Source organism: Nematostella vectensis, chromosome 12 (assembly GCF_932526225.1).
Source record: "Nematostella vectensis chromosome 12, jaNemVect1.1, whole genome shotgun sequence".
In the NCBI taxonomy this organism is placed as follows: domain Eukaryota; kingdom Metazoa; phylum Cnidaria; class Anthozoa; order Actiniaria; family Edwardsiidae; genus Nematostella; species Nematostella vectensis.
In genome coordinates this window covers 11,112,555-11,138,477 of record NC_064045.1, presented here as the reverse complement: position 1 = coordinate 11,138,477, position 25,923 = coordinate 11,112,555, and the positions used below count along the sequence as shown (strand labels likewise).

Genomic DNA, 25,923 nt, shown 5'->3' with positions numbered 1-25,923 from the left:
GTCACCTGCGTAAGTGCTTGGATGGCCTCATCCGCCGCTGCCGTACACTGCAGTTGTAGGATGTGTGGAGGAGAGACAAGAGGAGGCCAGTCTAGACTTCCGACTCGTACTGCTCCCTGGGCCAACAATGCTCCCTGGTGTATGCACTCCTTCACTGCTTGCCTGCAAAAGAAACAGGGTAAATTCTGGCTAGGGCAACTTGATATGCTTTCAGATGATTTATTCGTTGTTGTGCGAATTCAAATCCATTTCTCGTCTGGTAATAGCGTGTAGTCAATCATACCACAGTGACCAATCAATTCTCTTGACGTGTGCAGTCATATGGTTTATGAAGTGACAGTAAACACATGAAAGCCATCGATTGGTTTAGACGGTTGATTAACTACGCGCTATTACCAAAAGAGATAAGGACTTTGAATTCGCCGAGGTTGCATGACTACGAATTTGCAATAATCAAATACATGAATTTTGGAGGCTTATTCCTTGTTTGTACCTGGTATGCTGGACTACAAGCATTGAATGCAAAGGTACAGGAACGACCTCGCCACTGACAGCTTTAAAATAATTTTAAGAAGAGAAACTAATTTATAATATTAAGCTTTTTAATTTATAATTTCTAATCTAATTTATAATATTAAGCATTTTAATGCTATTAAAATAGCATTATTACTGACTGCCACCTATGCCGATATCTTAAAGTACAGACAGCACAGTACCACTAGCGTGAATGCCTTTTTCTTACTACTACTCATTGTGGTTCTATGTGCTACTTACAATATCTTGGCATCCTTGAAGCTGTCCTGGTCTTTGCCAGTAGCGACGGAGAACATGACGCCTGCCTGAACGAGGCACAGCTCGGCAGCCTCCACTGTCTTGTTCATGTCCCACAAGGGGCGGAATGCCATCTCGGTCTCCTGCGGCACCAAGGTCCAAGCAGACTTTTTCAGGCTGTCGGTGAACGAGTTCAGACAGGTCGAGGGGATGAGTTGAAGGTGGTTCTGGACTGCAGGGAAGTCTTTGTCTTCAAACTTACTGAGTGCCCTTGGACAAAAAAGGACAAAAAAAGAGGTCAGAAGTGGAGACATTAAGGTATTTGGTATATGGTATTTATACATGACAAACAAACTCTCTAAGAGCATGTGCACATGTGCCTGATTTGAGAAGCAAAGCCATTACCATCCTTGCTGGATGAGTGAATGTTTGACATTATCTACCTTATGCAGTTGAGGTCGGCATGCATTCTAAGTGCTTATTTGATGAGTGAATGTTGGACTATTCTAATCGACATTATGTAGTTGAGGTCGGCATATATTCTCAGCGCATGCTAAATCTTGAACTTTTAAAATCTACCTTATGTAGTTGAGGTCGGCATGTAGTCTAAGTGCTTGTTTGATGGTACCATCTTGGACACACTTCCTGGAATTACTGATATACTTCTGCCATCTTTCCACTTCATCCCAGTCAGCCAGCTTGCTATAGCAGTCTACAACCTATGGGCAATACCATCACTACGTCAACAGAGATACCCTGTTTTGACATATTACAACAATTTCCTTGACGTTTAATCTAGGACACAAGAAAAATTAAGGTTGTTGTACAGCCAATTTTTGTACCTCATTGACTGCAAACTCAGTGGCCATGCGAGAGCAGGTAGAGTTGTTATTCCTGGAGGTCCCATCTTCTGATGGAGCCTCAGTGTCGTGGTTTGGTAGAGCGTTCTCTATAGCAGCCTTGTACTCACCCGCGGCTTGCTCGTACCTAATTAAACAGAGGTAATCAAACACAGCAACAGGAAGAATATCTCCAGCTATCTGCTCTGTTCAGCTAATGCTGACAGACATATTGCTAGGATCTGTGCAAAAGATAGATACTGTGCGATGCGGAAATGGACTTCATCAGTGACAGATGGGAGTTGAATTTTCGAACCAACTTCAAATTATCTTTTTTTTTCTCTCTAAGATGACATACCATCCTTTGGCCTTGAGAACGGTTCCATCCAGCCATGGCAGTTTGTGGTCGGCTACATTAGCACACAAAGACTGAATGCCAGTCAGCGCCTGGGGACTCTTCACCTCGCAGAGTGCTTTGGACAGCAGTAGAATGGTGTTCTCAAACTCGGGGCCCTGAAAGCCAAAAAAGGTTTATATGAGAGTAGTTTATCAATCCGTCTGTAGTAGTTTATAGTATTATTATATATGTAGTAGAATATTGCTTAATAAAGACAAGTCTGAAACAGTTTAGGGAAAATAATGGCTTTACAGAGGTCATCAATTAATATTAAAAAAACTTTATATGAGGTCCTTTGATTGCAGTTAAAAAATCCCTGCCCTTAAATGTTGAATTGTTCAGCGGCATTGCCACGAGTTCACTTCCGGTTGGGTACTTAACAATCTCCAATGATTCTTTTACGGAAAACGCGAAACATATTTCAAAATTGTAAAAGCAGTGTGTCTATTGTAAATTTCTTAAAGGATGTGACTAATAAATTCGAGATAATTTATATGGTATGTTAAGTAGCGCGGATTCTAAAAGATGCTTTTGTGTCTTGTCGGTTAAGCTTTATGGCGGCCCTCTGGACACATTAACCCTAATCAAGTTTGATCTATCATCCCTTCTTTTGAGTCAATGGGTACCTTTGCTTTTCCAGACGTCTTCATGTCTTGTATGACTTGCATCCCATGCCAGACGGCCACCGCGGGCAGACCACACCTAATGGCCACCTCCATCGCAGGCTGTCGGATCCTGGTCAGCCATTCCAGGCACGTGTTTCTGTTTGTCCTGAAGAACACTCTAACGGACTGGAAAAAAAGAAGTTTATTTCTTGTTTTCCTGGACAATCAGGTATCATAGAAAACCATTCCAGGAAGATGTTTTTGTTGTAACGGCCCAATGGGAAAGTTATTTTTAGGAGGTATTTCTCGAGTTCTTCAAGAACAGCCTTACAAACTAGAAATGGTGAAATATTGGCCAAGTTGCACAGTTAATTCTAATACACTGATCCCTTCATGCTTCACAAAAGTTCTTTGAAAATGCTTAATCAGGTGCATAATTTGCTGTGTGCACATTAAGTATATCTTGTGATATTTTGGAATCTATGTACAAACAACTCTTACTATCATGGATTCCCTTGGAATAGCAATTAAGCCTGACCAGTGAAACCCTAACAGCCGAAATCTATACTATATATAATACACTAAGGATTGGACTGTGCTCCACCTTTCACGGAAAAACGGCTGAGCTAGGAAACTCCGAAACCATACCATTTCCACACATTACCGGAGAAGAGGTGTGCAAAATGTTTTTTATTTCAATATTATACCGGGGAGCAAAGATCTAGCTCAAGCGTTTTGTAAGCGAGAGGATCACACTCGCAAAGGTGCCATTTTCAAAATTTCACAGAAGCACACAAATTATTTCCCGCAGCAAAAAGGACTAGTGACCTTCAGACCTTCTTGTATGTATAAAATGCTCTGACCGAACACATACAAGATATTCAGGCAACTAAGAATGCAGCCTTTCTAAAACTGGCCGGCTGCTGGCTCAACATGCCACCTTATCTGGATGTCTGACCGTCTCCATCCAGAAAGAAAATTTATTATTTTTGTTTTGCTAGTGGGTGCCTTCGTCAACCAAACCGCCTCAAACTCACAATAACCTGCTCCTAAACATTTTTTAAAGGCTGCAGAACGTCTTAACAAGTCTCAGAGTCTACATTCTTGCACGTGAAGACAACGAATATACCACACATATTGTTTGGTAATAAAGTTTTTAGAGGTCCCGCTGTAATAGCCAGAGTCAATACAAACAGGACATGTTTCTTGGTATCTAAGCGATTATTTATGTCTGTAAAAATGAGGAGGCTAGCTGTGATAGCTGGTGTTTATAAGGAAGAGTTGACTGCACTTCGTACTCTTTGACATACTGGTTTATACCTTAGGAGGAGAAGGGAGTCCAACAGTACAACCATCATGAGCATTGTACATTAGCTTCTCTAGGGCTTCTACAAACTGCAGCAGAAGGCAAGCTCGCAACTGGCTGGAGAAGGGCTTGGGACCTTGACCTAGACAGAGAAAATACAGATCAGCTTTTTTTGCTCCAGTGAAGAGTTTTCAGAGAGCACATAAATATCCAAAACGGTGTTGATTTATTGGATTGATTAGCTTCCCATTTTTTAATGGAAAAACAGGTGTGACTTTTTGTGTGCCCTGTGCTGGGCATATGTCAGCTTTGTTCACAAGACTACTGCTTCAAGACTACAGACAAGCTGACAAATAATTACGATGGTCTGCATAGGAGTTGTGGAATCATAGGAATGAATGAACAAAAGGCTCAAATGGTATGTTTTAAGGCTCTGTGAAAACAGAGTATTTGTGCTGGGGTTTTCAGCATTAGCCCGTTGTCAGACTTTTTCCTTTGCTCTGCCAATGCTCAAAATGTTAGCCAACTGTTTACACAGAGGCATAGAACCATAATACCATTTCAGCTTTGTTCACATGATTGTGAGTACCAGGGAGGCTGTCCAACTCGTACCTTTAGACTCTGTTTCTTCTTCTCCTTGACTGTTATCATCACCGGGCTGAGGTTTGAATTGCTCATCTAGGTCTGCTGCCCTGGCTTCTCTTGCGTACTGGTGTAGGGTGCCTGGGACAAGGAGTACAAGGGGTAAACTACACAGAAGAATGCAAATATCACATTCAAAACTATCTGGAATCACTGAGTGATAATTTACAGAAGTTTAAGCAATAATGCTTTCATCAGGAAGCATTACCCTAACGTCGTTACACTATCAATCGCAGAACCAAATTTTATTTTAAAAATATAATCATAGCATCAAGCAATCACTACAAAGGATATCAAGACACAGAAAAATGGAAAATCTGCTGATCAGGGTTTTAATACAAAATGACATCAAATAAAACACACACAAAAACAGGAGATGATCCTGCCTGGGAACAAGGTACCGTCAAGGTGATGTCAATTACATTAATGTAAATCTTCCGAATAATACAGGTGTTCATGCAGTGATTGTAATACAAGTGCAACAAACTAGAAAACATAGTGAAAATCAGTTGGAAATGGTATATTTTTGACAGATAGATTAATGGTGCAGTGTAAGGTAAATAGCTGTACGGTTCTGGGGTATAGTGCTACCATATCGACCTAGGTAAATGTAAATCTTCCGAATAATACAGGTGTTCATGCAGTGATTGTAATACAAGTGCAACAAACTAGAAAACATAGTGAAAATCAGTTGGAAATGGTATATTTTTGACAGATAGATTAATGGTGCAGTGTAAGGTAAATAGCTGTACGGTTCTGGGGTATAGTGCTACCATATCGACCTAGGTCGATATGGTAGCAGTTGGAAATGGTATATTTTGGAAATGGTATATTTTTGACAGATAGATTAATGGTGCAGTGTAAGGTAAATAGCTGTACGGTTCTGGGGTATAGTGCTACCATATCGACCTAGGTATTTCAAATTAGGTTGCACTCAGAGAGTACATATGTATGGTAAACAATCGGGCTTCATGGGTATCACACTAAACTCAAGGGTAAATAAAAACAAATGCAGGCTTCAAAAGCTGTAGAATTCTTGTTCATGTTCCTTTGCATGGCTTTCAGATACCAGTTTTCAGCAATTTGTACACTAACCACGAAGCACTGTGGGCTACAATACATTGATTTTTGAGTGCAATGTTATTTGAAATAGGTGTTTACCTTCAATTGCCTGGTAGGTCTCTTGAGCTCTACCAAGAGGTGTACGGAGCCATGATACATAGAATAAAGAATTGTGCAATTTTATGTGAAATAGGTGTTTCCCTCTTACCTTCAATTGCCTGGAAGGTCTCCTGAGCTCTTCCAAGAGGTGTACGGAGCCGTGAAAGAATACAAAATTGTGCTGCTTCCCAGGTAGCCCAGAACCACAATACTGACTCACAGCGGTTAAACTGAAAGGTAAACAAACACAAAATCTTGTGGTAAAATGAGTTCTAGTGGATAAGCTTTCGTTAGTACAATATAAAATGTTTGCTGCTGAGAACACAGTTATCTTGCTGGTTTGCTTAAAGACATAGAAATTAATGTCTATGTGTTGGTAACTCACATGGGATAGCTCACTGTCTGAGTACTTGTGGTTTCGGTTGCATGAATGAAAAAGCTTGACAAGCCAATCCTTTTGTATGTCCTTCCTAAAATGAACAAAATCCAGCACAACCAAGTAAAAAAAAAACGTACATTATTAATCGATATTTGCTGTGTCAGATTCATATATTACTTGAAATTGACAGCTAACGATTTAAGCCAGATTTCAACAAAATATCAGGTCATCTTTCTTAATTGTTGTTGGTATGTTTCCACAGCTAAACAGCACAAACAGAATTGCTTAATAAAGCATGAAAGTTATCTTGGTACATTTTTGGTGAGACAGAAATTTCTGATAAATTCTGTCTTGAACAAAATGGAGACCAGGGCCGGGTTCCTAGAAAGCAGGTTAACGCTAACCCAGGGATAAATACCCTTTTTATTAAATAAAATGTCATATTTATCATATTTATAGATAGCCATATTTATCCCTGGGTTAGGTTTAATCTGCTTTCTAGGAGAAAGACTATCTTTTTAAGCCCCTTAAACCCAGCCACATGAGCAGATTTAAGCAAAGGGAAAGTATTCTGAGTCTAACTATATTTGTGAAATACTAATTTCTTGTAAATATTTTCTTGTAAATAGCCAAAACAATTAAAACCCCAGTTACCTTGGCAGTACCCCAAGTTGTATGAAAGCCATGATCACTTGGAAGTTATATGAATGGAAAGTCCCTGAAGGGGGCTTTATAACATGGCTCTTGCGTGTCCACCAAATGTCTTCACAGCTTGTCGTCAGCTTCTTGAATTCTCCAAAGCCATTTGCCTTCTGGACCAGCACCCTGTCTTGGAGGAGGTTTCTGGAGGCAAAACTGTCAAATACAAAATATTATATAGAAATAGCATCTAATACAAAACCAGTTTAGATTACAGGGGATAAAGAAACCTTAGGGTAAACCAGGGAGTAAACTGATGCATCGCAAGCTCTACATGCAAACTTTTTGGAAGATTGGACAAGAAAAAATTACCCATGTGTCGTATCAAACCTGCTGCAAGGAAAACATTTTGATGGACAATATCATATTGTGTGTCTTACACTGTAGAATAATTTCATGGGGGGGGGGGACAAAGTACTTTTTCTACTGACAGTTGAAACTTTCAAAATAAACCAATTATTACATCACAGTTACCTTAACCTTAAAATTTCGTTAATAACCAGAAAGCAAGCAATGAGGTGTTGCTATTGCACCACTTGAACTATCTATGTTGTAGCTGTAAGGGGCTTGCAGTGTGTGGGTGAAGGGAGGGGCCCTTTTCTGACTGCAGGCCCATACCTTGTTAGTATATCTGTTGGTATTATCTTGATAAGAGACAGGTAAGTCTCTCTTACTTCTTCACAGACATCCATCAACCTCACAACACTGTCTTGAAGACACCTTGAACAAAAATCAATCATAAAACAAAAAGTTTCAAGGACCAGCAGTTCAGACAGGTGATTCCTCTCTTAAGGGGGCCTGCTCACCTGTCCCATTTACAACCTAATGTCTTAAATCCGGTCACACATACATCTTTTCTCTAGCAACTTGATACGTCAAAAACAAATATTGCAAGTCGCACACACCTTTTACCATATATGACAACCTATTTCCAACTATCCTATTTAATGCAATGTCCCCAGAAGGATAAGACAGACAAACAGGACCAATGCCAATGTTTCACCCTCTTTGCAACTCACTTCTTATTTCTTCATGTAGCAGGAAAAAACTGACAAGGCACGTGCTACTTGCAATTACTTTTTGCAAAACAAATTGCAACCAGAAAGTATATGTGTGACATTACTAGTCTTCAAAAAGATACAAAAAAGCTCCTAAAGTGGATTATTAAGGACATGCAGGGAGAGTGGTTTAGCCACTGTAATACTTTAGACCTATTGATCAGGTTTGGAGAAATGGGAAGGTGTCCCACATACTGTACATCCATGTATTCAATTGACAAGAATTGACTTTTACAAAGTACACAATAAATATTGTCAATCAAAAAATACCTTTTAATACAGTTTCTAGACATGAGCCTGAGTTCAATCATCATCTTCAGACAATGACAAACTTCTACAGAGAGTGGCACAGATGGATGGAAAGCTAAGAAAAACAAAATGAAACAAAGCATGTGAGGCTGTGCTTGTTTATACAGAGGGAAAAAGCCTTGAAAATGCTTACTAAGGGGTAGCATGCTTTTTGTCAGGGTGTTAAAATTGAAGTCCATCTGTAGCTTCTGTAGCACCACTCCACTTGTTTTGGAAGCTGTGTCAAGCATATCAGCTAGCCATACAAGGCAAAGTTGTCTGCAGAAGTAGAATACTACTATTACTAAAGAGGCACAGCAAAAACAAAAACAAAAAAACAACAGAAGAAACAGCAATTGTATCATAAACCACAACATTGGCATTCAAAGAAGCAGCAACAACAATGTATATATAGCCGCAACAACTTTATATACTATTTGTTGTTAGCAGAAGTACCAGTGACAAAAAAAACAATGACTTACAACTAAAGTGGCAAATTATATTTATTCAGCATTAGTAGTACATTAAGCGGTGATAAAGTTACTGTACTTAAATGAAAGCTTTGAAATGTCACCTGGCATCAACAGAGGAGCTTGAGTTCCCAAGCACCTTGGCCAGCAAAGTGAGAATGGTCTTGGAGGATTCACTGGTCTCTTCACTTAAGTCACCAACAACACTAAGGAAATGGCCATTTCTATTTGAAAAAAAAAAAAAAGAAATTAATACTGTGAAATATGTACATTACCGGCACCAAGATCATAACATCCCCTTGCGAGGGTAAAGCATTAATTAAAAACTTGACACTCATTAATCTAGACTCACACTTTTAATGAGGCAATCAAGAACAAAGTCACTTACACTCACGTAAATTATACCGCTAACACATTTATTGAGTGCCTGTGTTTTAGAATGATGGCTCAATTTATGGGAAATCTAATAAAAACAATGAAACTGTACAAAACTATGCAAGCTCTAGAATTTCGTTTTCATAATGTGCTTTGGCAATAGAAAGGGGTTGCTCTTACTTTAAATGGTTTATCGCATTCTCTAGTTTAGGGAGAATCAAATCACTAATAAAATGTATGTACAAGTATGTATACTGTAGTTAGGAAAATGCTTCAGTACTTTTTTTTGTATTACTGCATATTTTTCACAAATGTTTTTTGTATCATTTGCAAGAGTTGTATAGTTGAAAAATGGTATGTGTGACAAAGTAAAGTATGAGTATACAAGGCATGTACGTATTGTATGACTGGCGTAGTTACCTTTGAGTGTGTGAGTATATAGGGCATGTATAGTGGTGTAGTACTGTATCGCTGGTAAAGTTACCTTTGAGTGTGAGTATACAGGGCATGTAGGATGGTGCACTGTATTACAGGTAAAGTTACCTTTGAGTGTGAGTATTCACGGCATGTAGGATGGTGTACTGTATTGCTGGTGGTTACCTCTGAGTGTGAGTATTCAGGGCATGTAGGATGGTGCATTTTTTTACAGGTAAAGTTACCTTTGAGTGTGAGTATACAGGGCATGTAGGATGGTGTACTGTATTGCTGGTAAAGTTACCTTTGAGTGTGAGTATTCAGGGCATGTAGGATGGTGTACTGTATTGCTGGTAAAGTTACCTTTGAGTGTGAGTATACAGGGCATGTATGATGGTGTACTGTATCGCTGGTAAAGTTACCTTTGAGTGTGAGTATACAGGGCATGAAGGATGGTGCACTGTATTACAGGTAAAGTTACCTTTGAGTGTGAGTATTCACGGCATGTAGGATGGTGCATTTTTTTACAGGTAAAGTTACCTTTGAGTGTGAGTATACAGGGCATGTAGGATGGTGTACTGTATTGCTGGTAAAGTTACCTTTGAGTGTGAGTATTCAGGGCATGTAGGATGGTGTACTGTATTGCTGGTAAAGTTACCTTTGAGTGTGAGTATACAGGGCATGTATGATGGTGTACTGTATCGCTGGTAAAGTTACCTTTGAGTGTGAGTATTCAGGGCATGTAGGATGGTGTACTGTATCGCTGGTAAAGTTACCTTTGAGTGTGAGTATACAGGGCATGTAGGATGGTGCACTGTATTACAGGTAAAGTTACCTTTGAGTGTGATTATACAGGGCATGTAGGATGGTGTACTGTATTACTGGTGAAGTTACCTTTGAGTGTGAGTATAAAGGCATGTAGGATGGTGCACTCTATTGTCTAAACAGTAAGTGGTGTAGTACTGTATTGCTGGTGAAGTTACCTTTGAGAATGAGTATACAGGGCATGTAGGATGGTGTACTGTATTGCTGGTGAAGTTACCTTTGAGTGTGAGTATAAAGGGCAAGTAGGATGGTGTACTGTATTGCTGGTGGTTACCTTTGAGTGTGAGTATTCAGGGCATGTAGGATGGTGCACTGTATTACAGGTAAAGTTACCTTTGAGTGTGATTATACAGGGCATGTAGGATGGTGTACTGTATTACTGGTGAAGTTACCTTTGAGTGTGAGTATAAAGGCATGTAGGATGGTGCACTCTATTGTCTAAACAGTAAGTGGTGTAGTACTGTATTGCTGGTGAAGTTACCTTTGAGAATGAGTATACAGGGCATGTAGGATGGTGTACTGTATTGCTGGTGAAGTTACCTTTGAGTGTGAGTATAAAGGGCAAGTAGGATGGTGTACTGTATTGCTGGTGAAGTTACCTTTGAGAATGAGTATACAGGGCATGTAGGATGGTGTACTGTATTGCTGGTGAAGTTACCTTTGAGTGTGAGTATAAAGGCATGTAGGATGGTGTACTGTATTGCTGGTGAAGTTACCTTTGAGAATGAGTATACAGGGCATGTAGGATGGTGTACTGTATTGCTGGGAAGCAGGCAGCCACTTGCCACTCACAGGCACTCAGTTGCTCTGTCAGCAGCTCAAATAGTGTAGGTGACAATTTCCAAAGCTGAAGAAAAAGATAAAAACATAGAGGTAAACCCAACAGTGAAAAACACATTTGTACTGGAAAATGGCGCCTGCTACCATTTATTGGAGGTGGCCTTTTACTAGAGGGATATAACACAGTGTTTGAGTGACTACTATTTTGGAACTTGAACATGAAGGCGCGGTATAAAGGGTGCTTCCATTGGAAGCATCGGCTCATTTGTCAATCAATCGCCGTGGAGTGAGGAACAAATTCAAGATGGCAGCCCGAGTCATGTACAAAAAACAGAAAGGAGAGGTTTCAAAGCGCTTCCTGATGAATAAAAATGCCAACTCTACCTTCTAGTCCGATAGAATGTGTAAAAAAGGAAACCCAGTAGAAGTAAAGCTACGAAACCAACGTGATTTATGCAAAAAAGGAGCAAATGCATTATCGGAAAACAACGATTTCAAACCTCGACAAAAGGTGAGCTTTTTATGCCTTTAATTTACTTTGCATAGCTTTAAAACTCAGAAAACAGGATTTAAATTAGTCATCATAAGCTTATAGGTACTTAAAGTGGCAGGGAAACTCTGTTTTGCTAGAAAATGCATCTTGACTTTGTACACATTACTGCCGATAGAAGTAATGCAGGCCTTCTATAGAAAAGATGCTGTTTGTAGATCAAATCTTGCTTTTCTCTTGTTTGTTTTTATTTTTACATCGCCTTGAGCTCGGACAAGATTGTTTTGTGGTGTGTGAAGTTTTAATTCTATTTACAAGCTACTATAAGTTGGAATGTAAGTATAAATATGTAATAAATGGTAGTATTTTTTATCATTGGGATCAGTCCATTATTTGTATTCTAGTAAAGTTAACTAAACAGTTTAGTAAATCTCCATCTGCATGAATTGGGGGCCAAACTTGCATGTTGAATCTATTATATAATTTCTAATCAATTATATGATTTCATCCTAGCTATACCCAAGAAGCAAGTCATGGTGACATCTGAATAATAAACAAGATATATTCCTCAAGAAAAAGCAGATACATAGACATATACAGTATTACATTTTCCATGTGATTTTTAATCATAAACATTCCTGTGTAAAGGAAACATGTTTTGTTGCTATAAGATTGATGTGTTAGTAAAGTGTATAAAGCAACCAGTCATATTTTATAAACTGCATTATAGATTATACTTTTGAATAAACTAAAATGCTTTCTCTTTTATCCATCAGTTCAAGACTTCTCATTCTTACAGTAAAAGCAAGTGTAGATACAGGGAGGATATCCATTGAATAAAAACAGTAAAAGTCATGTCTCTATTTTGTATAATTAACTTATAAAGTATAAAACATATGCTTGGGTAAACCCTTTATAAAACTAAGGAACCAGACTGGTTTTGGACAAATAGAAACAAAAGCTAATTCAATTGTTATTATTTCTACATTATTTGTAGTCATCATAGATTGCAAGATAAAAACAAAATACTATACAGGTGCATTCTGATCCAAAAAGTAGAAAGATAGACTTAATTATGGCTCCAACTCACTTAGATGGATATCAGGCATTTCTTTAGTAGCCCTTCAGTGGTTTGGGTTATATGTGTAAGTATACAAGCTGATACATTGTACAAAGGGTTTTCTGCTGTTTCTGTGAGCCAGTTATGCACTATAAAAAAATATTGAAACAAATGTTATCTTTATATTGTATACCACTCCCTTGTTTTGTACAGTTTCTGTCAGCCAGTTATGCACTGTAAAAACAATTATTGAAACAAATGTTTTCTTTTATTGTATACCACTCCCTTGTTTTGTACAGACAAATATTAAGTGTTGCATTTTATTGGGACGTAACTAAGCCCTACTTTTAACCCTGCATCTGATAAATTAGCAAGAGGGCACAATGGTCTAATGACCAAGTGCTCTCCTAGAAATCAAGTTGACTGCAATATACTCCCTATTCAAACAGGTGTACCTAGTACTCTGTTTAGTATACTTATAAATGACTGACAGGGTGAGGGTAAGTAGAAGTCAACTGGGGGTTCAACATCCCCTGACCTGCCCACCACACCAAATTTTCTTCCTGCTCAGGTAAATGTCAAAACACTTTATGGATTTTTGGTTAATTCTCGAACAAATGTACAACAGCAGATAGGAGCTAGATAGGCCCACTTTGCATTTTTGTTTTACACATGTTGCAGCAACAAGAAATAGAAATAATAGTTTCACTAGAATAAGTTTTACTGAGGTGTCCTCTTACACTACAGCTGTAAAGTGGCATATGAATAATAAAATATATATAATGTATCTTGACTTTATACCTGATGTTTGCTGCAGTTCTAATGTCCAGCTTTGTTGTGTGCAGAACTTGCAAAAACACATATTATTACTATCTGCAATGTCTTTTTTCTTCCTGTCTTCCTTCCCTCTTTCCCCATTTTAGGGGCTTCTTTTCAGAGTACAATGCTCTTCATATTTCCCTGAATGTCTGATTGAAATACGAATCATGCTACCGGTAAAGAAAAGTGCGAAGAAATGAGGCAAAACCACTCCACGAAACATGTTTTCCAAACACGCTAAAAATGGCAAAATTTAGCTCTGTTTGTACCCCATTGCACGCATAATCCCTTAGGATAGACTGCTAAGCAATGACTGTGGTCATTGCAGGCCCAAGCTCACCAAATCCTTCCCTAGGAGAGTCAGGAAGGTATACATACCAAAAATGGCGTCGAAGGGAAAGGCGGGAGATTTGAAATCGCGCCGTAAATGTACGAATTCTAAAACAAATATGCATTTCTCGCTGCCAAGAAAGGCTTGAAGTACAAATCAAACATATATTTTCTTCTATTTGGGAAATTATGTATTCGTTATATATTCGGATATCAAATCTTTAGATTTGGGGGCATTCTTTATTGACTGGGCTCGTAACCGTAATGGCCGCCATGTTGGACTTTCTCTCCATTTGGAAAATGGGGGCGGGGCTTAGGCGCCTTTGTGTTTGAGAGGATGGTTGCATAAAACGAGGCAGCTTAGTAGAGCTGCAAATTCTTGGTGATAATTTTAAAGATGTTTTGTAGCAAATGCAGTTTAAAAAAAGACAACTAACCCCAAGAATGGCAGACTTAGAGGTGGCAATCTCAGCCAGTGCACACAGGTCAAAGATAAGGATGGTTGCAGTATGGTGGATGCTGTCTCTGATGACATGCAACGGTGGCTTAGCTTCTGGCTCATCTGGTGTTGCTGTAGTTGCATCAGAGCCAACTGCGAGAGTATCTGCTTCTTGTGCCGTGTAGGACTCAGAGCTTTTCTTGATCTTGGAAAATGTGTCAATCATCTCGGGCACCACAATTCTGATTAAGTTAACCAATGGCCCATTCAGCACACATATTCGCAAAACAAGTCAAGGCTTACTGTATATGTGTTAGCTTTTCAATATTTCAGAGAATGAATAATGAATCATCCTTTCATACTCGCAATGAAAAAAAATACTCAAAAACATGTCACAAAAAGACCATACCTCTTGGATTAAAAACTAAGCTTTACACACAATTGCAATTTGCAGTGTTTTGCTTTTGAAAATAAAAATATAAAATCTAATCATTTTCCCTAACCTAAACACCTAAAAGGTATTTAAAGAAAGTAAAAGGGACCCTGCATTGATATGCAAAAAGTAAAGTAAGAATAGGGATAGGAATATGTTGTCCAGATGTTTCAAGTCATCTCTCTATTCATCAGTCAAAAACCTGAGAGACATATGCCTTGATATGTATACCTGGGAAATTTTCACAGTTTAATAATTCAATGTTATGTAGTAAAGATTTATTGTAACTCACTTGTAAGCTGTTTCCATCAACAGAACATCATGGATACTAAGGAAACCTTGATAAACTTTCATGACATCACTCAAAATCTGACAAAGCAGGAAAAGTTTTAGGAATGTTGGGACATTATTAAGATACAATCGATTAAAATTGCCCCTGTTTTTTTTTCCTACAAGTGAAGTTCATAATAGCCCCATGACCATTTTTTGTCCAGACAAGAAAGGGAATATGAAGTGAAATCAAATTGATAACTGTTTGAGTAGTCAACATAATATTAGTCAACACCAAATATTAAATGATTAATGAAGTGCCACTCATGAAATCAGCAATTATAGCAATTAAAATAAAAAGAAACGAAATAATGTCTAATAAGATGACTATAGATATGACTGCAGCCTGCTGTAGAGTTTTGCAATAGATTTAGATGTATTTAAACCATATGGGTAGAATGTTTCAAACCTCTTCTGCACTGAAGTGAATGTGTTTTTGCCATTTTTGTTTTACTTTTCATACTGTTATACTTTTCATATTGTAAAAACAAGGTTTTAATAGAAGGTCAACTTACAGCTTCATCTGCACAAAGTCTAAGCTTCATGATGGCAGAATTTGGATCCAATATCTGCTTTATGAAGGTCTCAGTCATAGAGGTACCTACTTTGTTGATTATCTGCAATTTGTGTAAGCATACAGCATGGTATCAGGAAAGAAACAGGAAAAAGTCACAAATAGAATATCTGACATACACCCCTGGTATACACCTACAGAACCATTATGCCCTGTTCACCAAATCTGCATACAATTTAGCTGTTCATAACACAGTGAACAGACTGGGACAAGCTAGATAGTGAGCAAAAGACTCCTAGAGCTAAACCAAAGACTACTAGCTATTCACTTACAGTTAGTAAGATAGTTTCAAGCAATTAAAACAATTTGTGTGTGAGCCCACCCTAGGTCGATAATAATAAAAATCTGAAAACAACAAATGTATTAATTCTGATATGTGTCAAGCTTCAGAGTTATAACAGCTGCTGTTTGCATGTTGTTTGCAAATTGTATGAACAGAGGGTCATATGTTTGAGAGAAGTACTGTATTTCATAAGGTTGCACTAGAGAATCCAAGGTTGTGTGCTGTATCTGTCTCATGGATATAAAATAGATAAACAAAGAAGTTTAAATTTATCCAGGTTTAAGAACTTTAAACGTTTTGCACCAAAATGATTAAAATAAGACAGATTGTCATTTATGTTACCCGTTTTTGTGGGTTATGATGCATGGATTCTCACCGTGCAACCTCCAACATTTGATATTCTCTTCAATACTGACAAGACAAGAGCATCAACTCTAAGCTCCAATACCAATACCAATAATCTACTGCGTGTTTTCAGGAGAAAACCTTGGGTAGAGGCTATTGTATGTATGGGCTGGAGCATACACAATATAAAACCTGGCTATTGAGATTACAATCAAGATATCTACAATCCACTTCACTTCCATCTGAAGTCACTCAGATGTCCCTCACCTTATCTAGGAGTAGGAGTATAGACAGGATGTGACCGTAGGAGACATTTGGACAGTTGGTCAATTGCTGAATGACGAATGAAGCTGTCAAATCGCTACAGCATGCATAGTGCATCTGAAGCCAGTTGCACATTGAAGCAAGGCACTTATTGGCTGAAAACAAAAGAGAAACGAGAAATGTAAGCAAAGAAAGCCTGTCAACAGAGCAACACAAGAGACTGTTAATGCCATTATAAGTTGATTTCATGGCTTACAGTATGTCAGTGTTACTGTATAAAGGTTCGATTCAATTAGAACCATTTTGTATGGGAGGGGGAGTAGAAGCTAAGGAGGGAGCTAATTAGAAACAGGGTGATTATCGGATACTGGGAAATCAAACAAGCATTTACAATGGTACACAGGTTTTATCTATACATACCTGCAACAAATAACTTTTCATAATAGAAGCCATATGCAGACATGTTGATGCAATGCACCACTCTCTGGATTATCTACAAGATACAAAAAAACAAACAAATAAAAACAACCATAAAACAACACCATAACATGTAAAGTAAAACAAGAAATGATTAAAAAAGAGACTCAGGATTCTTGCAGAGATCAGTAGAGTATTTTTCAATTCACTGTTGTTAAAAGGACAAAAGTCTAAATGTGCTACAGAAAATTGTACTTTCTCAATTGAGAAAGTAAATTCATAGGTATATTACTCCCCTCAGCACTTTCTTTACTATGCAAGAATCATTTCTTTAAAGTTTGCCTTAGAAGAATTAAGTTTGCGCAGTGAAAAATGTTTGAAGATTCCACCTTTAGCCAGTTAACTCTCCAAATCGATAGAACCAGCAAAAGACTTGGAGATTGTTATGTAGGTACTATTCAAAGTACTGCAATAATTTTTCTCAACTTATCAAGTGTTAAATACTCACATCTGCCAGATATTGAGGGGTGATGGAAGGGCTTTTTGATGGTGAAAAATAGATTCCAATACCGTCTACTACAGTAGTGAACACTCTGAAGAATCACACACAAAAATCAAATTAGGAAAAAAAACTGAGTACCAAAGATAAAAAAAACATTATCTCACAACAACAAGTTTATCCCACTCAATAGTTTGCACTTCATCAGTAGGCATAATTATAATGACAAACGATGTGTCTAGTAATTAATTACAGAGTGTCTTGGTTCTATGACTGTCCAGGTGTCCGGGTGTTATGGGTGTACAGGTGTTATGAGTGTCTGGGTGTTATAAGTGTCTGGGTGTTATGGGTGTCCAGGTGTTATGAGTGTCTGGGTGTTTTGGGTGTCCAGGTGTTATGAGTGTCTGGGTGTTTTGGGTGTCCAGGTGTTATGAGTGTCTGGGTGTTTTGGGTGTCCAGGTGTTATGAGTGTCTGGGTGTTTTGGGTGTCCAGGTGTTATGAGTGTCCAGGTGTTATGAGTGTCCAGGTGTTATGAGTGCCCAGGTGTTATGAGTCTCTGGATGTTATGGGTAATTTGGGTATCCAGGTGTTATGAGTGTCCGGGAGTTACTGGTGTCTAGGTGTTTTTGGTGTCCATATGTTATGAGTGTCCGGGAGTTACTGGTGTCCAGGTGTTATGAGTGTCTGGGTGTTTTGGGTGTCCAGGTGTTATGAGTGTCTGGGTGTTATAAGTGTCTGGGTGTTTTGGGTGTCCAGGTGTTATGAGTGTCTGGGTGTTTTGGGTGTCCAGGTGTTATGAGTGTCCAGGTGTTATTGGTTCCCAGGTCTTATGAGTCTCCGGGTGTTATGGGTAATTTGGGTATCCAGGTGTTATGAGTGTCTGGGTGTTATGAGTGTCTGGTTGTTATGAGTGTCTGGGTGTTATGGTTGTCCGGGTGTTATGGGTATCCAGGTGTTATGAGTGTCCGGGTGTTATGAGTGTCAAGGTGTTATGAGTGTCCAGGTGTTATGGGTGTCCAGGTGTTATAAGTGTCTGGGTGTTATAAGTGTCTGGGTGTTATAAGTGTCTGGGTGTTATAAGTGTCTGGCTGTTATGAGTGTCTGGCTGTTATGGGTGTCCATGTGTTATAAGTGTCCAGATGTTATGGGTGTCCAGGTGTTATGAGTGTCCGGGTGTTATGAGTGTCTGGGTGTTATAAGTGTCTGGGTGTTATAAGTGTCTGGGTGTTTTGGGTGTCCAGGTGTTATGAGTGTCCAGGTGTTATGGGTGTCCAGGTGATACGAGTGTCTGGGTGTTATGAGTGTCCAGGTGTTATAGGTGTCCAGGTGTTATGGGTGTCCAGGTAATATGAGTGTCTAGGTGTTATGAGTGTCCAGGTGTTATGAGTGTCTGGGTGTTATGAGTACCCAGGTGTTATAGGTGTCCAGGTGTTATGGGTGTCCGGGTGTTTTGGGTGTCTAGGTGTTATGAGTGTCCGGGTGTTATGAGTGTCCGGGTGTTATGAGTGTCCGGGTGTTATGAGTGTCTGGGTGTTATAAGTGTCTGGGTGTTTTGGGTGTCTAGGTGTTATGAGTGTCTGGGTGTTATGAGTGTCCAGGTGTTATGAGTGTCCGGGTGTTATGAGTGTCCAGGTGTTATGGGTGTCCAGGTAATATGAGTGTCTAGGTGTTATGGTTGTCCAGGTGTTATGAGTGTCTGGGTTTTATGACTGTCCAGGTGTTATAGGTGTCCGGGTGTTATGGGTGTACAGGTGTTATGAGTGTCTGGGTGTTATAAGTGTCTGGGTGTTATGGGTGTCCAGGTGTTATGAGTGTCTGGGTGTTTTGGGTGTCCAGGTGTTATGAGTGTCTGGGTGTTTTGGGTGTCCAGGTGTTATAGGTGTCCGGGTGTTATGAGTGTCTGGGTGTTTTGGGTGTCCAGGTGTTATGAGTGTCTGGGTGTTTTGGGTGTCCAGGTGTTATGAGTGTCCAGGTGTTATTGGTTCCCAGGTGTTATTGGTTCCCAGGTGTTATGAGTCTCCAGGTGTTATGAGTCTCCGGGTGTTATGGGTAATTTGGGTATCCAGGTGTTATGAGTGTCTGGGTGTTTTTGGTGTCCAGGTATTATGAGTGTCCGGGAGTTACTAGTGTCCAGGTGTTATTGATGTCCAGGTGTTATGAGTGTCCAGGTGTTATGAGTGTCCGGTTGTTACAGGTGTCCAGGTGTTATGAGTGTCCAGGTGTTATGGGTGTCCAGTTGTTATAGGTGTCTGGGTGTTATGAGTGTCCGGGTGTTATTGGTGTCCAGGTGTTATAAGTGTCTGGGTGTTATGGGTGTCTAGGTGTTATGAGTGTCTGGGTGTTTTGGGTGTCCAGGTGTTATGAGTGTCTGGGTGTTTTGGGTGTCCAGGTGTTATGAGTGTCCAGGTGTTATTGGTTCCCAGGTGTTATTGGTTCCCAGGTGTTATGAGTCTCCAGGTGTTATGAGTCTCCAGGTGTTATGGGTAATTTGGGTATCCAGGTGTTATGAGTGTCTGGGTGTTTTTGGTGTCCAGGTATTATGAGTGTCCGGGAGTTACTAGTGTCCAGGTGTTATTGATGTCCAGGTGTTATGAGTGTCCAGGTGTTATGAGTGTCCGGTTGTTACAGGTGTCCAGGTGTTATGAGTGTCCAGGTGTTATGGGTGTCCAGTTGTTATAGGTGTCTGGGTGTTATGAGTGTCCGGGTGTTATTGGTGTCCAGGTGTTATAAGTGTCTGGGTGTTATGGGTGTCTAGGTGTTATGAGTGTCCTGGTGTTATGGGTGTCCAGGTGTTATAAGTATCTGGTTGTTATGGGTGTCCAGGTGTTATGAGTGTCCGGGTGTTATTACTGTCCAGGTGTTATAGGTGTCTGGGTGTTATGACTGTCCAGGTGTTATAGGTGTCCGGGTGTTATGGGTGTACAGGTGTTATGAGTGTCTGGGTGTTATGGGTGTCCGGGTGTTATGGGTGTCCGGGTGTTATCGGTGTCCAGGTGTTATGAGTGTCCAGGTGTTATTGGCGTCCAGGTGTTATGAGCGTCTGGGTGTTATTGGTGTCCAGGTGTTATAAGTGTCTGGGTGTTATTGGTGTCCAGGTGTTATGAGTGTCCGGGTGTTATGAGCGTCCAGGTGTTATGAGTGTCCGGGTGTTATGGATGTTTTGGGGGTCCAGGTGTTATGGGTTTTCTTACCGCACAAGGGCAGTGAGCTTGGGCAGTGAAGTGTAGGGCGATGGTAATCCCTGCCTTGGACTTGTCTTGTTATGAGGCACCAGCCTCAGCTCCTGTGACAATGTAGTGTAATTTGTTAATAATTGCCATAAGGTGATAATATGTAATTACAAACAAACAAGGCACAATCCCATGTAGCTAGTTGAGTGACAGGCATATCAGCTTCAGTTGGAGTCATGTTCTGTTACCTGCTGGACAGTTCTGGACATTCTAATAAACACCATATCTAAAGTAATATTTACGATTTAACAGGGGACTGGAACAGCCTTTAAAACCTCAAAATTTAGAAAGATTGATTAAATTTGCTAAATACATCAATCACATTTTATTTATGTTAGCAGTTCAATGGCTTATCTTTAATTCCCTGTAAAAGAATTATGTCTGTAGTTTTTTCAATCTTTATTAATGAATCCTTGCTATTTCAGATAAGTTAATAACTACTCTAAATACTCTAAATCATTAATTGCTAAATACCCTAAATCATTAATTGCTTCTCAAAATCACACAGGATATCAGTTCTGCTCCTGCAAGTTTTGAAACAGGGAATTGAAGATGGGCTGTTTAGCCAAAACAATTGTAGACGCCACCTTAAAAACTTACAGTATATCCAACTTATATTTTATATCCAAAACTATATTCTCCCTACCTCTGCATATGCTTCCATGTCTTCTAGGAATTGCCCAAGCAAAGTAAGAGAGAAGGCAATATCTAGTGCCCAATAAGGATGAAGTTGAACAAGACAATCTGGAAACGCAAAATAAAAATAAAATAAGAACAATTGTAGGAATATATAAAAAATGGAGGTATACTGTGCTGTACCATGGTAAAGCGTTCCCCATCTTAGGGACTCATTTGACATCCCCCAATTCAGGTTAATAAAGCAGGGCTTTGACAGCAGACGTACCAAATCTGCTAGTTTTATTCAAGGACTTACCGGAGGTGTATTGATTTATGGAGCTACTGTGCCGTACCATTGGGGAGCATTAAAAATCCTAGGGACTCCTTTGACAACTCCCATTTCAGGTTAATAAAGTGGGACAAAGGCTACTATTACTCAAGGACTCACCAGAGGTATATTGAGTTAGGGAGTCTTGCTGTGAGGTATCAATGTGCCAGCCAACCAGAATATCAACAGTGTCCTAGAACAACAGAGGGTAAAAGTTAATAAGCATCAATGGTATCTAGCTGCTTTAGTGATAGCATTGCTCACCCTGAAATGGCCAGCAAATGCTTGGGGGAAGTCCTTAGCAATGGGCATGATAACCGCCAGGACTGCACACAATAGTTCTGGGAAACAAACAAATTAAAGTGTATCTGTTATTCTAGCAAACTGTCAAGTAGGAGAAAACATCCATTCAAGGTGTACATAGCCGTCTAGGTCTCTTCAAGATAAGAGTAAGATCTTGGTAAATATGTACTGTAGTACAGAAAACGTTTTTTTTTTCCTGCACAGAAATTAACAGATGAGTGTTTTTTTGTAGTTTTTCAGTCTAATTTAATAAGGCAATGGGATAAGCTTGTCCTTTAATGGAGATGATTTGAATACAATGTGAACAAGTCAGGAGATTCATTCTTTTACCTGGACAGTCCACGTTTTCCAGAAAATTTTGTAGAGAACTCATGATGTTCTGCAAACCAAACAAACATTAAATCATCAGAGTTACAGTATAGTACGGTATGGTACAGGGTCGAGTTCCTATAGAAAGCAGGTTAACGCTAACCAAGGAATGAATGCCCTTTTTTAACCAATCAAATATCAAGATAGCCATATTTATCTCTAGGTTAGCGCTAACCTGCTTTCTAGGGACCGGCCCCAGTAGTACAGGAACCAAAAACATTACTACAAAAGTGACAACTTACAACAACAAATTCTCTAAAGTAGTGCTGGCCACTCTCTCCTTGGCCACCTTCAATCTGGATGGTCTAGAATAATTGACAGTGTTAGTATACCATTAAAACGTGTAAGGATACTTTAAAACAACCACACTTTGAAACAACAGGTTAAACATTGACAAAGATGGAAAATGACAAAAACCTCAACTGGAAAAAGAATCTATTAGAATCCTCCCATTTAACAGGCCATCCTCTCTAAATTATTGAAGAAACTTTCAATAGAAACACGGCTTTTACAATTTGGATTTTTTTTCACGTTTTCTGTTAAAAATAATATAAGATTGTTTCATAATTGACTGGAAGTAAACTGGTGTGATTGCCACTTTAAAATTGTGTATCTCATGGTGAAAATCTGTGTTGTAGAATTGTCTAAACTAACATAATAGTGAGTAGTTACTGTAAGGGCAGCAAAAGCACAAGTGACTTTGTATTCAAATAAAACATAAATCGAAACTTTATTCAACATTCGATCATTGTAGTCTTGTAAGCTACTCTATTTACCTTTGTAAGAGCACCAAGCAAAATAACCTTTATCTCCTCAGAGGCAGACGAGTCCAGTTTGTTGAATATCCATTGGAGATATCTAAAAATTTGTCTCAGAATTATTCATTTGTTGTGCTTTTTCCCACAAAGTACTCATTGGAAGGATTGTAACATTTCAACGGTAAATGGCTAGTCTTCTTCAGGCATTAAAGGTAGAATGAGATGGTATGTCATGAGTCTTTATGTACACAAGGTTGTTTGACTTTTCACTTAGTGTGTTGGATATAAGATGGATGGATTTTTTTTTATTGTTAACCAAACAGTAAGCATCCATGTTGCAGATAACTCAAAGCTGCTGTCTTTTATCTCCTATGTCACGGAGTCAAATATGAATGCCCTCTTTGATCTATTTTTTTAGTGGTATAATTAGAAAGACTACAGGCAAGCTGTAGAAAAACTATATAGTCTGTGTAGGCATGGTTAGATAAGGTATGAATCAACACAAGGTTGAAAAGGTATGTTAAACACCTCTGTGAAACAGAGTGGTTGCGCTGACATTTCGAGCTTTAGCCCTTCGTTGGAGCAAAAGAAACCAACAAAAGGCTAACACTCGAAACGTCAGGGCAACCACTCTGTTTCACAGAGGTGTTTAGCACACCTTTTCAACCTTGTGTTGATTCATACCTATTTTTTAAGCCCTGTTGTTTCTGGTCCAGCACCTATTTCTAGCTGGGGTATTAGTCTTGTACTCGTCTCAACTAGACATGATGGCGAGCTAGGGGCATGCATGAAAGTTTCAATGACTATACAAACCTTCTTGAATCATATCCAAGCAGTCCTCCAAAAACTCCAAAACACTGGATGAGTGGTTCTTTGATGTCCAACAGTCCACTAAAAGGTGAAAACATTCATCGGAATCAAAGCATGTGAATGTGAAAATATAGATACACATAGATACCTAACAACCTGCATAAAAAATGGACAAATGTTTGCTCAAGCTGCAGCTACTGTAGCACAGGGTCAAGGAGTTTCACAAATAAAATAAAATGCATATGCCACTAGTTAATACAAGGGATGACTAAAGCTTCCCACCCTCTCCCCAAGGAAAATGTTACTACTACAGCTTTTAAAGACCGCAGACTGGTGGGCCACCGCAGATCAAAAATGTGGACGACAAGGTATTTGAATCCAAAACTTCGCAAAAAAGCACTCTGGCAGCATTTTCTATAGCTTTCTCTGTAAACTCCACTTCATAAACAATTTTAGATAAGTGGTGGCCCACCAGTCTGTGGCATTTTGAATGCCCACACGACATTGTGAAAGCGGTCCATTGAGCTTCGATTTTGTGGATGATTTTGCCTTTCATGCAGGTGATTGGTCGGAAATCTTCTGAATACTCGCTGAAGCAGGTGAGTTAACAGCTCTAAAATGATTGCCACTTGCAATTCATTTTATGCAAAGAAAGAGAAAAGAAATAAAAATAATTTACCGCTCATACAAAATGTCTTCCAGGTCAATAAGTACACTCTCTCCATTCTTCATAATAACCTGAAAAAGGGATCAGAATTATAAGCATATTTAGAAAACAAATTATTAGGAGAGAGGGTAACAGCAAAAAATTCAAACTTTTTCAGCCTGTATCCACTTAATGAGAAGTATTCGCTTAGAATAAATGATTCACACAGGATTTTACAAGATTGTAAAATAGGGATTTTAAAATGCGTCCCAAAGAGCTGTAGGTTGACATGGACAGTACTAGAGGGAAAATGACATCTGCAATAGCTTCCATGTTACCTGGTAGTTCTCAGAGTTGTTGAAGAACTCTTCTAGTTGACGGGCAGCTGCCAATCTGCGTTCACGGTCTGTCTCCCTACTAATTCTTTTGATCATATTGGACAGACGTGACTCATCAGGTATGTTGCCATGGCGATCTAGACCTGAAATAGAAATTCAAGTTTGTTAGACACGTTTAACTCGGGTACTCAGTCAGACCTGTGATTCTTAATGGCTCTAAGGCATACTTGGCACTAACAGACTCTTCCTGAACACTTTCAAAGGAATTTTGAATCAAAGGATTCAAAGGAAAAACACAAAGGAAAATGTGGGTCTTTTTAATCAGACCGAAATTTGTTTTCACTCATATTGGACAGTGCCCTAAGAAAAGATACCGGTAATCAGACATGTGGATATTCCCTGTTTTCTTGTTGTTGTCCATTTTTTCCAGTTCTTCTTTTCTATACTGGCATATTCTCATAAGGGAATTCTTGTTTATATTTCAGTTACATTTAATTCCTTTATTTCTAATAAGATAAGAACTTTCGAAAACTACACATATTGAACGTGTAACGTTAATGGTCAAATGATACAAAAAAAAGATAATTGCATTAAAAAATTATTACTGGCTTTGCATACTTAGATTAATTTGTTTAGCTTCTTTTTATATTTTCAGTTAACTTTTCCTCTATGCGCGATGACGTAGACGACGAAGTGACAGAACAACGAAGCATAACAACAATCACACAAAATTCATCACATCGAGCGTCTTTCAACGCCATCGCGGAAGCAAAAAAATAGTAAAGAGCAGACATAACCTTTATGCTCACTCGATTGGCGTTAATGAGAAATTAAATAGTCGATAATTACAAGTTTGCTTACTATTTGCAGCTTTAGCAACACCGTGACTGTCTCGGTTTAGCTCTCGGGAGTCCCTATCTCTCGGATCATTTCGCTCTCGCTGCGCGGGTTTTTCCAGCCGCCTGTGCTTATCTTCTCGTTTCTCTCCACTTCCAGCACGGCCAGAGTCCCGGTCCAGCAGCTCACGAGGTTTATCGTCCAGCTTTCGAGGCCTTTCGTCCCGTCTTTCGGGTCTACGGCGTGTCGCTGTACGCCCATTGCGGTCTCTTGGAGTTTCTCTTTCGCTTCGTACGCTGCTAACGGAATCAGATGAATTATCGCGGTTTCTGTTACGCTGAGGACGGTCTCTGCGTGACTGCCTAACACGGCCCTGTGGTCTCCCACTCATTC

General features: G+C 39.3%; 1 protein-coding gene and 1 long non-coding RNA gene across 2 annotated transcripts in view; one reads left to right on the top strand and one right to left on the bottom strand.

The window, feature by feature from the left end:
• The window catches only part of LOC5520587 (serine/threonine-protein kinase SMG1), a 59,569-nt gene extending 33,648 nt beyond the window's left edge, over positions 1-25,921 (bottom strand). The window contains exons 1-33 of the mRNA XM_048719855.1: positions 25,555-25,921; positions 24,694-24,836; positions 24,389-24,447; positions 23,713-23,790; positions 22,918-22,999; positions 22,384-22,446; positions 22,103-22,151; positions 21,734-21,810; positions 21,590-21,662; positions 21,170-21,267; positions 20,485-20,576; positions 17,302-17,386; positions 16,797-16,869; positions 16,380-16,531; positions 15,426-15,527; positions 14,873-14,949; positions 14,146-14,389; positions 10,946-11,076; positions 8,720-8,839; positions 8,300-8,424; positions 8,128-8,221; positions 7,418-7,519; positions 6,755-6,955; positions 6,107-6,191; positions 5,831-5,951; positions 4,531-4,641; positions 3,933-4,060; positions 2,634-2,798; positions 1,969-2,123; positions 1,614-1,758; positions 1,351-1,490; positions 775-1,041; positions 6-162 (exon numbers count right to left, since the gene is read on the bottom strand). Of these exons, the coding sequence (XP_048575812.1) occupies positions 6-162; positions 775-1,041; positions 1,351-1,490; positions 1,614-1,758; positions 1,969-2,123; positions 2,634-2,798; positions 3,933-4,060; positions 4,531-4,641; positions 5,831-5,951; positions 6,107-6,191; positions 6,755-6,955; positions 7,418-7,519; positions 8,128-8,221; positions 8,300-8,424; positions 8,720-8,839; positions 10,946-11,076; positions 14,146-14,389; positions 14,873-14,949; positions 15,426-15,527; positions 16,380-16,531; positions 16,797-16,869; positions 17,302-17,386; positions 20,485-20,576; positions 21,170-21,267; positions 21,590-21,662; positions 21,734-21,810; positions 22,103-22,151; positions 22,384-22,446; positions 22,918-22,999; positions 23,713-23,790; positions 24,389-24,447; positions 24,694-24,836; positions 25,555-25,921 (4,161 nt within the window). The remainder of the gene's footprint in view (positions 1-5; positions 163-774; positions 1,042-1,350; positions 1,491-1,613; positions 1,759-1,968; positions 2,124-2,633; positions 2,799-3,932; positions 4,061-4,530; positions 4,642-5,830; positions 5,952-6,106; positions 6,192-6,754; positions 6,956-7,417; positions 7,520-8,127; positions 8,222-8,299; positions 8,425-8,719; positions 8,840-10,945; positions 11,077-14,145; positions 14,390-14,872; positions 14,950-15,425; positions 15,528-16,379; positions 16,532-16,796; positions 16,870-17,301; positions 17,387-20,484; positions 20,577-21,169; positions 21,268-21,589; positions 21,663-21,733; positions 21,811-22,102; positions 22,152-22,383; positions 22,447-22,917; positions 23,000-23,712; positions 23,791-24,388; positions 24,448-24,693; positions 24,837-25,554) is intronic.
• LOC125557345 lies at positions 11,349-12,731 on the top strand. Its single transcript, XR_007305236.1, has 2 exons — positions 11,349-11,520; positions 12,013-12,731. It is a non-coding gene; the product is annotated as an uncharacterized LOC125557345 (long non-coding RNA).
• Positions 25,922-25,923: the final 2 nt, after the last annotated feature.